Source organism: Mesoplodon bidens (genome assembly GCF_964165515.1).
Source record: "Mesoplodon bidens genome assembly, chromosome: 1".
Taxonomy (NCBI): Eukaryota; Metazoa; Chordata; class Mammalia; order Artiodactyla; family Ziphiidae; genus Mesoplodon; species Mesoplodon bidens.
In genome coordinates, this window is record NC_138176.1 from 172919722 (window position 1) to 172933676 (window position 13955).

The following is a 13955-nucleotide window of genomic DNA, read 5'->3' on the forward strand; positions in this document are numbered from 1 at the left end:
TAGATTGGGGTGATTTTCATACATGCTATTGTGAAATAAATGATAATCAGTAGGAGTCCACTGAAGTAGTAACATTAGAAAGTAGGTTACTTCATATGAATTCAGTATCTCATTTACACAGGGGTATGCATTCAATTAACTATGCAGTGGGGTTATGTCTAATTGCTTATGAATCTCATCTAGCTGAAATTCTATATTTAACAAATGAAATTGTTTCATCCACATGCAGATTGCATAATAAAGATGTGGAAGGTTATTTAAGATGCAAACATTTTGCTAACATGTTGCAAAAATTTACCTATAGTTAAACATTTTCAGCTAGCCTCACTTTCCAATAATATATTTCAATCAGGTTTATGACATAATGTATTGGTACTTTGTGGATGAATTGGAAAGATGTAGGTGAGGCTGACAAGCACAAGAAAAACTTTTCATCGATGGCCTGAGATCCATTAGAAGCAGGATTTTGAAGGGCAGCATGACATTTTGCAGGATTCTACAACAGGTAGGAATTATTCTCTCATAGTTGGTAGCTCTGTAACTACTATGAACAGGTTGGGCTAACTTGGGAGTCAAGTATCAATGAATTCAATTATCATACCATGAACAAAGGCAGAAGATTAAAAACCCAATGAGTGCTATAAAAGGGGTAAAACAAAAGGTGATAGTACAGTAAAACATAATAGAAGTGTAGAAATAATGTTAGATGACCAGTTTTCTGAGTGAAAATGTCATTTCAAACAAATTTATTTCCTTGCTTCATGAGAAAGAGCATTCTAAAAACAGTATAGCCAGCATACAATCACAATGCTGCAGGACACTGAATAAGCATGAGCTTTGAAAAAAAAAAAAAAAAAGTCACAGGGCAAACAACGGGATGGTATACTGTGAAATTTAGGAAATAGAGTTCAACAAGGAAGGAATCATATGCGGGTCCCACCAAGGGGTTATCAGTTGAGGCAGGCCATTCATGGTGTTACTTACAATAACAGAATGGAAATATTTTAGTTGAGATAGGGTATTTTCATGTACTTGTTTTGGTAAATTGCAACTAACTTCACAAATCCAAATATTCCCCTAAGTCAACATTGGTGCTTCAAGTTTAGATTGTTAAGGAATTTATTTAAGGTTGGTGACAAACTGATTTGAATTGCTGCAGATGTATCACAATGGATTGTTTTGAAGGAAATTTGCTATTTTTGAAAAATATGTGTTAGATTACCTTTTAGGATTTTAATTCTTCAAGTTTACTATGTCATGGGTGGTGACAAAGAAAAACAAAAGCTAATACTTAAATTTGGGGGACAGTCAATAAAAATTGAATGGAAGAATGGATAGATAGGTGAATGGATAAAGGGTCTTATAACTTTATCCATTAAATCTGGTGAGGAAATAATTTCTAGTGGGAGCTAAGGCCTAAATTCTAAAACAAAATATCACAAGGGTGTATTCCTGATAGTCTAATACTAGTAATATCTTATTGAAGCAGCTGAAACAATAAACAATCACTTATTTATATACTTATATGTATAAGTAACCTTAGGCTCACAAAAATATACATGTTTTAAAACAAATCTAAGGCACACAAAATACTAAAACAAGTCAATGAATTACGCTATTTTACATATTCAAGAAGCAGAAATCTACTTGACAAGATGATAGTCTATCAATGGACATTTTCTTATTTACAATCCCTTCATATTCCTTTAGTCAAAATTAGTCAAAAGCTTGAAACTGATACTTTGCACCATATATTATTTTAATATAAGTTACAATGAGTTTTCCTTTAGAGAGCTTGTTGGAACTTTTGCTTTTGCACCAGAATTGTGAGTGTTAGCGGTTGTGGGCTTCCTATGGCATTTCCAAGGGAGAAGCACCAGTAGGTTTTCCATACTCCCAAGGAATCTGACACTTTGAATGTTATAGCACCTCTGCATTTTAATAGAATCAAGTATTTCATTGAAATTTCTTCTTGTTCTAAACATGTTGTTTGGGCAATTACTTTTGTTTTGCTATAAAATGAGTCAATAAAGTAATGGGAAAAAATAATGGCGGGGGGGGGACTAAAGTAAATGGAATGCCTATTTTCCCATTACCTAGAAGAACATGAGTTAACATTTCCCCAGAACAATATACTTAGATGAACTACTTTGGATTAGCTCTTAATGGACAAACCATGCTTATAATACCATTCCTACTGTTTGTTTACAGTGTGGGGGTGTGTGTGATGATGACGATAGGGAATTTATTTTCAAAAGATTTCTACAGGACATTTATTCTTATTCTGGACCAGAATGACTTTCAGAATGAATAAGGCAATTTGGGGTGGATAAGGTTCTTGTTACTTAATTTTTGTATTTTATCACCTTGAAACTTTAGAAGCATTTGACTCTTCAGAATCCTATTATGTCTCATCTCCTTTTGGAAACACCTTTCATGGATTACATTGAGAAAGCTGGGGTGAAAATAAATTAGGGCCATTGTTGTTCAATAAATCAGAAGAGACCATTCTTATTTAATTCCAAAGAAAAGTTAATCAATATTGGTAATATGCTTCCTAATTCCAATTTTATAGAGAATTAATCATTTTTGCATGACCTAACTATTTTATATAAGTAGCTAATCTTTGAATGAGAAAGGACTCATTTAAACACAAACCATATACATGATTAGAATACATACTGCAGGTAACAAGATGGAACTCTACACAGCAAGAATAAATGATTTCTCTTGTATGCAAATATGCACAAACAACAGACAATAGGATTCTTATACTATACTATTTCAAGTTACTTTTAAAAATAGAAAGTGCTTTTAAAATATATATTTACAATTTATGAACAGCCTCCAACCATCACCAACAATAATGAATTATTTTATACAGGAGAGAGATTTTAAGAGAGAAAACATTTCATTGGTTTATTTCAAAGGAATATGCCGAGTTTCTAGCAATGATTGGAAGATGTTAGAACAATGGCACCATGAAATAATAATTCAGCTTATTTTTGTGTCGATGTGGTTAAGCACCAGAAGCTGTGTAGAGTTAACACTGTGTGTCTTAATTTTACATCATAGCACATGAACCTGTTAAAATCCTCTAAAAATGACTCGTTTCATAGTAAACAATTTAAAGCACCAAACTGAGTGATTCTACCAAGGTTAACGCCTAACCAAAACATCTCTTTATGTATTTAAAACTATAAAACTTTTATTTTTGCTTAAAATGTGCACCTTCTACCAATTGTCAAAATATAGTCACAGTTAAGAAATACCCACCCCCCATTTTTTTTTTTTTTACCTCAGCCTTCAAATGGGTGAGATGAAGATATAGTAAACGACAACATGACTTTCTTTTAAGAGCACCTTGAAAAAATACACTGCACTCGCAAAGGCATTAAGAAGGGGAGAAAAGCCTTCAGACCCAATGGTTATAGGGTCCCGCAACATGTGTGAGAGCATAAGGGGACACGGTGACAACATTGTCGTGGGTTAATGTTAACGCTTTGTGGGAAGGAATCTGGTTAAATTCATTAATTTCAATGGACAGTTCAGGACCCTCGTTAGCTGCCTGGTCTTTCTGCTCGGAGGCTTTAGTTTTCTTATTCTTTGCTTCTTTCGCCTCGAACTTAATCTTGTTTAGTTCGAAACCGTGTTGGGGCTTATTCAGGTTTTTGTGCTGGTAGAAGACAAGAGAGAGGCGTGTAGGGTGATTCCGGTTGGGGTGCTCGACAGGAGTCGTGGCGTGAAGCTCTCGCCTGGCGCACTCGATCAGAACAGAGCCGTGGGCGGGCGCTATGGCCACCCCACCAACATTGGCATCCAGGAAGATGTGCTCACTGTCTGACCAATACTCAACAATGTGGGGCAGCTTCTCCTCAGCAGGTGACAGGGGGTCGTCTGATAGGGGGTCATCTGACGGAGGCTCATCTGCTTCAGAATGCTGCTCGTCTTCTTCCGCCAGAGAAGAAGCAAGTTCATGAGGAGAAGGGATGAACGGGGGCTGCTGGTTTGGTTGATCGGAAGTTAGCTGCTCAGATGGACCAGTGGGAGGCTCAGAATAAGCCAGAGAATCTGTCATGGGAGCAGACAAGGTGGAAAGAGGACCCATTTCACCAGGCTGTGCAATTTCAGCACACTCCCCAGCAGCTACGTTAGCACCACTGGGTCTTGCAGAAAGCATTGTGCAGTGGGGATTGCTACCTCTTTCTGAAAACCCGTACGAAACTGATGCATCGTTCTTAAAAGGAACTGTTGGGACCGAAGCAGTCTTAGGGGACCAGGAGAAGCCTGGAGCTAAGTGTGCCTCTTTCACTGGGTGAGGAATGGATGGGGTCGGTGAGTAGGTTTTAGTGTTGTCCGAACCTTTGAAGATAAGGTGGGGTTCAGTTTCACTTTTTATTTCAGGTTGCACAGTCTCTGTTTTATTCCCTAAACAGAGAAAAGGACACCAAATGTGAAGATAAATACAAACTACTTTTGGTAGTTGTTATCTTTAAACAGTATTTTTAAAGAGAAGTACAAAGAATAATAGAACAAAACACCGATGATGGCAATGTTGGCCAGTTTTGTTCTATTTACTTTAAGCCTGACATATGCACATGTTAAAAATTGTAGGTAGTTTACGTACGCTTTTTCACCCAATATTTTTTTCTTAAAAAATTATTTATTTTGGAAATAATCATAAATAAGTTCACAAATTTAGCCAGAAGGGCATCCATTGTCTAAAATGGTAAGATACTGGAAATGACCCAATTGGCTATGAAGTAAATGTTAAAACCATACATCAGAATACAGTGCAAGTGATAATATGGTGACCAAGAGCAATATTTCACTACCCAAAGAGCTGTTTAGATACATTTTAGGTATTGCATGATCTCATTTTCGAAAATGTTAAAGAAAGTAACAGTTTATAAAGATTTCTGAGTAATGAAAGCATCATAGCCAGCAAAGTTAATTATTAGGCAAGGAAAAGTCACATAAATAAGCTCTTCCTACCCCTCCGAACAAGTGCATTTAAGCTCTGTTTCTTTCTCACCAAGTAGGTAGATCATTATTATGACATTGGACAAAAGGTGGGACATCTGCTCTGACATATCCACACAAACCTAACATCAAATGGAAACATTTTTCTTGAGGACATTCTCCCTGTTTTGATGTTCTAATAAAATGTTTGCAAGGCAAAAGCAGTAGATTTTAAGGACCAAGAAATAGCAAAGTAAAGTTGTCTTGTTTTAAAATAATTAATATAATAGTAAACATTTATCTAATTCAGAAGATCTGCAATTTTCCCTCAAATGATATAACCTGGAGACACAATAATTCTCATGTCTAGAGAGAATTTATATACAGGACCCAAGGAGTGGTATATCAAGAAATCTGTGCTACTATCTGTGGCTGAATCTACTATCTTAGAGGTTAAGTTGTCAACAAAGTACAACTCACAGGAAGGAAAGATTTAAAATATGATGAGTCTTTTATTGAATTGGAAAAACCTGTAAAAAAGCTTTCATGGGTAATATTACAAAAGGACAAGAAGTTTTAGGCCAAATATTGTGCATTTGGCTACTAATAGGGTATATATATCTATATCTATATCTATCTATCTATCTATATAAAAGAATAGCATGGTCGGGGTTTCGTACGTAGCAGAGCAGCTCCCTCGCTGCGATCTATTGAAAGTCAGCCCTCGACACATTTTTTTTTTAAAAAAAAAAAAAGAAAAAAAAATAAAAATAAAAGAATAGCATGTAAAGATGCTATTGGGGAATGACACAAAGATGAAAATGTTATGACATGACTGCTGTTAACAAGCAGCACGGAACCAGATATGTGAATCTTAAAATAAACCTAAATTAAATATCTGTAAAGTGGAACTACAAGCAAAAAGGAATGATAATTGTCCCTTGCCTTGCCTCTTCACTATCTCTATTGAATCTTTCTCAGTATTATATAAATGTCTGCACTGTCAGTTGTCTCATCTTAAACAAACAACTTCTCTTAAAAATATAAAAATCAAAGAAGTTAAAGAATACACTGTAATTCTTAGTTTGAATGTCAGTTTAAATTAACAGAGTTTTTTTATTTTTTAGGCTCCTTGGAGGAATGGCTGATTTTAGATATGGGGCAGGATTACATAAGAGGAACCTGGAACATCTTGTCAGAACAGAAACTAAGGAAGTTATCAAAGACAATCGGGGTCACGACAAAAGAATCAGAAGCCACCTTGAAGTGTTTCTACTGATCCAAGACAGGAATTTGAATGAAAGCATATGAATTTGAAGACTTTTAAAGCATTTTCAAATATAGTGAAAAAAAAACCTTCTTAATATACATTGAAATATAAACTATGTTAAAAAAACATAAGTTCAAAATGATACTAAATTAAAAAAAAGAAAAACAATTGATCACACTGGAAGATGCTTGGGAACTAACTTGTATTGTTAACACTGGTGAATAAAGGCAAATAGCTAAGCATTTATTCTGATTTCTTTAATCACCCATACCTCAGAATTAACAAGTTATTACAAGGACAATTTCTTTTTAAAAGAAGATTTAAAAAGTGGAAAAAGAATGACAAACTCCTAATGAAATAAAGAATATGTAATATGACCATAAGTGTTTCTAAAACCATTAGGTAGAAAGCTGTTAGGGAACATTATAATCAGTGAATTAGGTTAACAATACCTGACCTAGTCTTTTTTCTTTCGGCTGTGTCATGCGGCATGTGGGATCTTAGTTCCCCTACCAGGGATAGAACCCGCACCACTTGCAGTGGAAGCGCTGAGTCTTAACCACTGGACCTCTGAGGAAGTCCCCTGACGTAGTCTTAACATCACAAAAAGACACACCAAACACTATGTACTTCCTGATGTGAAGAAATAGGAGTATATAAATCACAGATACTGTTCTGGCCATAGTAATTTTTTTTTTAATTGAAGTTGAATTTGCCTCTATGGATAATGGTTTCTGCTATCATGAAAAATGAAAAAACGAGGGAAAAGAAGAAAAGCAAGCTTTAAATTAAAAAAAAAAGGTATAGGAGACATATCTACTAAATATAATGTGTGACCTCGTTTGGATACTGATTTAAACAAACCAAATGTAAAAAACGAAAAATCAATTAGGAGACAAGTGGAGCAATTTGAACACTGATTTTTATTAAGGTGTTATTTGATTTTTGTTTGTTTTAGGTATTGTGGGTATAAAGATTCCTTCTCTTTTAGTGACACATAAAAGATGATTCAGTGGGTAAGATACGACTTCTACAATTTGTTACCAAAAAAAGAAAACAACAACAAAAAACTGCACAAGTCATATCTTTATATTTTCATACCCATGTGGCCTGGGTAATGGTATAGATGACGTAGAATGGCTATGTATTGAAAAACTTTTAGACTAGGAGTCTATGAGGGAAGTGGAATTCATTATGTAATTCACTCACTTTGTACATTTTTTAAAATTTCCATTTAAGGAAAAAAACCTCAACTCTATAACCTTCACTCCATTCAGTTGACCCCCTTTACAGCCAACATGCATGTCTTCCATTTCTCTCCCATTTCCCTATAAACCTACTTCCTTCATTCTCACCACTGTTCTGCAGACTCTGCTCTAGCAGTCGCCTTCAAATGTAATGATAAAATCTCAGTTTTCCTCTCACTTGCCACAGGAGCAGCATTTGACAGGGCTGATCACTCCTCTCTGTGGTTTCACGCCTACCACACCACACCTTCCCAGTCTCAGTCTCTCTTGCTGGTTTGTCCACATCTCTGAAACCTCTACAAATTGAAAATTCCCAGGATTTGTCCTCGATCAAATTTCTTTTTCACCTCCTTCTCTGTGATTTCATTCACACTCAAGGCTTCAAATACTATCTCTATCCAGGTGACCTCTTAAATTTTATCTCCAGTCTGAACCTGTTCTCTGAATTACACTCTTAATCAACTGCTTACCTAACGTCTAGACTTGAATGTCTACAGGTGTCTCGAACTTTTACCATGTCCAAAAGTGGGCCCCTGATTTCTCTCTTTATCTTGCCAAATCTGTTCTTCTCCCTCCTTTCCTCATGATAGTTGGTGGTTTAACCATCCTTCCAGTTTCTTCCAGCCAATAACATCAGAGTAAATCTTGACACTTTTTTTGGTCCACACTCCAGACTTAAATCTATCAGAAATCCCCAGGACTTCCCTGGTGGCACAGTGGTTAAGAATCCACCTGCCAATGCAGGGGACATGGCATCGATCCCTGGTTCAGAAAGATCCCACATTCTATGGAGCAATGAAGCCCGTGTACCACAACTACTGAGCCTGCGCTGCAGAGCCTGCAAGTCACAACTACTGAGCCCACGTGCCACAACTACTGAAGCCCACGTGCCTAGAGCCTGTGCTCTGCAACGAGAAGCCACCACAGTGAGAAGCACACTCACCACAACGAAGAGTAGCCCCCACTCCCTGCAACTAGAGAAAGCCTGTGCGCAGAAGCGAAGACCCAACGCAGCCATAAATAAATAAGTAAAATACAGTAATTAAAAAAAAAAAAGAAAAGAAATCCCATTGACTCTACCTTAAAAACATCCAGAATCAGACATTTCTCCTGTCCTCCTCACTAGTCACTCTGGTCCAAGTTCCATCATCTCTTTCTTGAGTTGTTAGGATAGCCTGTTTATGATCACCCTACTATTCTATTCTCTACCCCACTTGACTCTAGTTTCAATCCAGTAACTGGGATGTTAGGTTTGAGTCAGATCATAGCCCTTCTCTATTTCTCACTCAAATATAGGCCAAAGTCTTGACAGCAATCTACAAAGCCCAAGATGAATTGCTCAGATGCCCCTCTTACCTCTCTGATCTCACATCCTACAATTCTCCCCATTTCACAACTGTGCTCCAACCATACTGGCCTCTTTGCTTCCATCAAGTATTCAAGGTAAATTCTGTCTCCTGAAATTTGCACTTGCCACTTCTTCTACCTGGAATGCTATTTCTCCAAATAAAAACATTGCTGATCCTCATTTCCTTTAGGACTTTACTCAAATGCCTTATTCTCAGTGAATCCTTTTTTGACAACCGTATTCAAATGCAATTCTTTCACAGCACTATGTCCCCTCTTATTCGCTGCTACATTTCCGATACCTAGAACAGTTCAAAGTAGTGCCCAGTAATATTTGTTGAATGGACTACTTAAACTGATGCTAAAGCTGATGAAGAAAAAAAAAAAAAGCTGATGAAGTAAGACGTCAAGGGAGTGATGTCATTTTATATATGCTGAGAAGGGGCTTTGCTTCAAAATAGCTGGGGAACAAACAATAAGAACATGCTTTGTTTTTGCTTTTTTTTTTTTTTTTTAAAAAAAGAATATAAATAGAGAAAAAAATACCAAGAAATACTGATGGGTCACCTTTTTGTTGGCTTTTAATTTTGGCAAGTATGTAGAAATATATTCACTGTCTTAGTTTAAACTCTAAACAAACTATATAAAAATAATTAGCTAACTTGATTGGTAGATATCTGATCTAAAGTTTTTCTTTTCATAACGCCTTACTCCTAAGAGAGTGGCAAAGATAATAAAGAAAAATAAGATGCAAAGACAAGTGCAAACCAAAGTGCCAGTGAAAATTGTGCACAGAAAATTAGCAGGCTCAATAAGCCTTACCTAAAAGTGGCAGCGATGAAGCCTTACTGTTGTTTGTCATTGAATTATTCTTCCGCTTGATTCGAGGAATAAATTTCTTTTCCACAGCCCTTATCTTATGTGCGAGAACCTCTGTCATCATTGCTGCTCTCTTCTTCCCAGAACGAGGAACTGGCTGAGTAAATCGTGTTCTTTTTCTGCGGTGGGGTGCGAGGACCATGATGGCCCCAGATTTGATCTTGGCTTCCATTCCGTCCCTTGAGCCAAACTCATCTGTGTCTGAAAGTTTATAAAGAGGAAGTACATGCAGCTGCTCATCTTGAGGAATAACACCAAATGAGCGGTTATCTTCTCGTGTTAAAGTGCAGACCTGATAGGAAGAAAACATGAAATGGGAACTAGAGATCCTGCACATTCATAATAGTTATTCCTACTTTCTTATTGTTGTCATTGTGAAAGGGAACTGTCTTCAGTTGGTTACTGCTGGTATATTCATTCATTTTGGAAAAATATTTTATATATCAAGCCACTCAATGCTTTTCAATTTGAATAACTTATCAACTGTTTGTAAGCAGACCAGTATAATGTTGAGTAGATTTTGTAAGTACTTATTATACATGTTTATGCATTTTATAATATTTTAAATCACCTTCTTTGTTACATTCCATCTTATTTCATTGCCTAAGTTAAGGAATAGTCACTGAATTGTTCACTACCTTCAAATTAAATATTAACTAATAAAAAGATATTACTTTAGCTTATAAATCACACTATTTTTTTTTTTTTTAGTTTCTTTTTTTTTTCACACTATTTCTTAATATTTAAATAATGTGGACTTCCCCAGTGGCACAGTGGTTAAATATCCACCTGCCAATGCAGGGGACACGGGTTCGAGCCCTGGTCCGGGAAGGTCCCACATGCCGCGGAGCAACTAAGCCAGTGTGCCACAACTACTGAAGCCTGTGCACCTAGAGCCCGTGCTCCACAACAAGAGAAGCCACCACAATGAGAAGCCTGCACACCACAACTTGACTCAAGTAGAGAAAGCCCTCGCGCAGCAACAAAGACCCAACACAGCCAAAAATAAATAAATAATTAAACAAACAAACAAACATGAGAAGAGGAACTAAAATTTAGTTTGACTCTGAACCTAAACCAACCTGATCACTAATATTCTCTAACGAAGAGCAACTCACATAAAATGTACTAGCCAAGCATGATGTTGAATCACTCTTTGGCTAAGATTCATCTGGATGGATTTATAAAATTTCAGCATTTGGAAATAACTTTGATCTCAGAGACCATAGGCAACATCAGTGAAAAGGTGTGATAGGCAAAAAGTTGTTTTGGCTCCTTAATCTGTTACTGAGAGACCTCACTGAGCAAATAAGGAAGGAAGGCTGCCTTTTGATGGATCAGATGGTACACTTCCAATCAGAATGTAATAATCATAGCTATGTCTTCTAAGAGTCCAAAATGGTGTAGTGCAGAAATAGAGGGAATCACTCTCTATTAATCTGGTTTACTAGGTAAGAAGATAACTACTTGAAGCAAACTCATTTCCCTTATAAAAGGACTATTGCATGATTTTTCCTGTGGTCTTCTCCTTAATTTAAGATTAACTTGATTGACTTCTTGCTATGGGCATGTGATTCTTTTCATGGCTATAAACATAGTATGCACATATATGTGCAAATATTTCTTCTAAATATTTCTACATACTAGCACTAAGAACCAATATTAATAAAAAGGATGGTAAATTTGGCACGGTTCCCTCACAAAAAACCTTAAGTACAGATGGCAAGAAACATTAAGTTGCTTAACTTCCTACCTACCAGTTTGATAGCACAGAATGGTTGCTTTGAATAATCATGTAGTTTTACATCCCAACAAACCTACCACAATTAAATGTATAATTTAAGACTTTCAACAAAGTATTTCAGGCTGGTTCTGTAACTTTTTGGGAGCACTATCGATATATCCTATGTGGAACAGACATAAAATAGGATTTGTCACAATAATCATCCTTAAGGACTTCAGCTTGAACGTACAGTGATGGAGCCTTTAGAATCAAAAGCCACCCAGGTACATACCACCGTGCTCCCATTATTCATGTTGTGAATGTCCCTGTGGGGGTGGGCACAGAAGTCTAGGCAAGCAGTGACCCCAGAGAAAGGACGACCTTCTTTCTTGCCAAGCCGACATTCTTGAGCAGCGTGTTCAAGCGCCACCTGAAAAATAATGTATGACCCATGGTTTTAAGAGATAGAAAGAATCACCTTCGATAAAGAGTAAAACTCACTTTCTGATAAAGTTTATGAGTTAAATACACTTTATAATTTCAGAGATATCTGACACTACAGTATATTATTTTAGTGATTGTCTAGTTTAGTAATATTCAGGGTAAAGAATTTGAGACTACATGGATTAAAATGGCAATCACTGAAGGCAAGGTGAGGGCATTAATACCTGCTGGGGGTTGATAAACAAGAACAGTAGCCTGAAATATTTCATTAGGAAGAAAGAATAATACAGTGCTTTGATCATGTATCCAGTTTTCAATGTCTATAAAAAGTAGATGTACATATATATTCATGAACCAGTATAGAAAGTAAATTAATAACTTTTTTAAATGAAAGGTTGGAATTTAACAGAGCTTGTTATTCATGATAATACAAATAAATATTTTAATTTTTATTAAATATTTTTAAAATATGGACTTCTGGTTATGTTTCTGTTTTTGTATTTGGTTGTGCCACTCTGCTTGCAGGATCTTAGCTCACCAACCAGGGAATGAACCAAGGCCCTCGGCAGTGAAAGCACAGAGTCCTAACCACTGAACTGCCAGGGAATTCCCTATGTTTAAAATTAGGTATTTTACACACTTATTTCCTCCTTTCTCTGATATATGATTTGCAATTATTTTCTCCCAATCTGTGGTTGTCTTTTCATTTTATTTTTTAAAACAATGTGTTCCCCCAACTCAGTTTTATTGAGGTATTCTTGACATACAACATATGTAAGATTAAGGTGTACAATGTGATAATTAGGTACATGTATGTATTACAAAATGATTACCACAATAAGGTTAGTGAACTGTGCAATCTGTTCACATAAGTACGATTATTTGGTGTGTGGAAGTAACATTTAGGATGTCTTTAAAACATTTAAGTATATAATACAGTATTGTTAATTATAGCCACCAAGCTGTGCACCAGATCCCCAGGTCCCTTTTTTTAAAAAAAATAACTTTATTTATTTATTTATTTTTGGCTGTATTGAGTCTTCGTTGCTGTGTGCAGGCTTTCTCTAGTTGCAGTGAGCGGAGGCTACTCTTCGTCGCAGTGCGCGGGCTTCTCATTGCAGTGGCTTCTCTTTTTTCAGGTCATGGGCTCTAGGCGCACGGCCTTCAATAGTGTGGCTCGTGGGCTTCAGTAGTTGTGGCTCACGGGCTCTAGAGTGCAGGCTCAGTAGTTGTGGCTCACGGGCTCTAGAGTGCAGGCTCAGTAGTTGTGGCGCACGGGCTTAGTTGCTCCACAGCATGTGGGATCTTCCCGGACCAGGGCTTGAACCCATGTCCCCTGCATTGGCAGGCAGATTCTTAACCACTGCACCACCAGGGAAGCCCCCCCAGGTCGTATTTATCTTATAAGTGGGAGTTTGTACCCCTTGACCAACATCTCCCCATCTCCACCACTTCCCAATTACTTTCTTGATGATGCATTTCTGCTTTTATATGTTTTATTCCTAGAAACAATCATAACTTTGTCACAATGGACATTTAATTCAATTGCCATAATAGACTTTTTAAAAAATGCTAGACAATTTTTTAAGCTGTCTGATAAAAGATCTACATTAAGTTCAGATTTGAAAAAATTTTCTATTAACAATGACATTGTTTAGATATAAATTTCAACCATGTTTAAGAGTACTCTATAAGGAACCAAAACATACCTGGTTTTGGTAAGCAACTGGAGCATACTGCTTATAAATTGGAGCTAATTCTGTAGCCAAACTCTGTAAATTATCTTCAAGGTTTTTTTCCTATAGGAAGAGATAGTCCATAAAAGTTGTTTCATAATAACATATAAGATGAGTGATGAGCTTATTATATAATGTATGAAAATGAATTATACATCATTGCTGATGTGTGGTTGATGCATGGTTCATACTTACCCAGATAAAAGAGCTACCATAGAAAATGACATGGATTGTTTTCATAAAATCTAAACTATTAGTCATTGTTATGCTTGAATTTAGTCTTTTGAAATTAAAAGTCTGTTATTAGCTAATGAGAAATCTAACTGGTGTTAGAGGTAAGTTGCAAA

The 13955-nt window shown here is 36.4% G+C and overlaps 1 protein-coding gene across 4 annotated transcripts in view; it reads right to left on the bottom strand.

Moving 5' to 3' along the window:
* Nucleotides 1–564: 564 nt before the first annotated feature.
* Nucleotides 565–13955, bottom strand: part of TET1 (tet methylcytosine dioxygenase 1) — a 134814-nt gene continuing 121423 nt past the window's right edge. For all 4 annotated transcript variants that reach the window (XM_081224302.1, XM_081224303.1, XM_081224305.1 and 1 more), the window contains 4 exons: nucleotides 13582–13671; nucleotides 11721–11858; nucleotides 9649–9997; nucleotides 565–4428 (listed from right to left, as the gene is read on the bottom strand). In XM_081224302.1, the coding sequence (XP_081080428.1) occupies nucleotides 3416–4428; nucleotides 9649–9997; nucleotides 11721–11858; nucleotides 13582–13671 (1590 nt within the window). In that variant the 3' untranslated portion in view covers nucleotides 565–3415. The remainder of the gene's footprint in view (nucleotides 4429–9648; nucleotides 9998–11720; nucleotides 11859–13581; nucleotides 13672–13955) is intronic.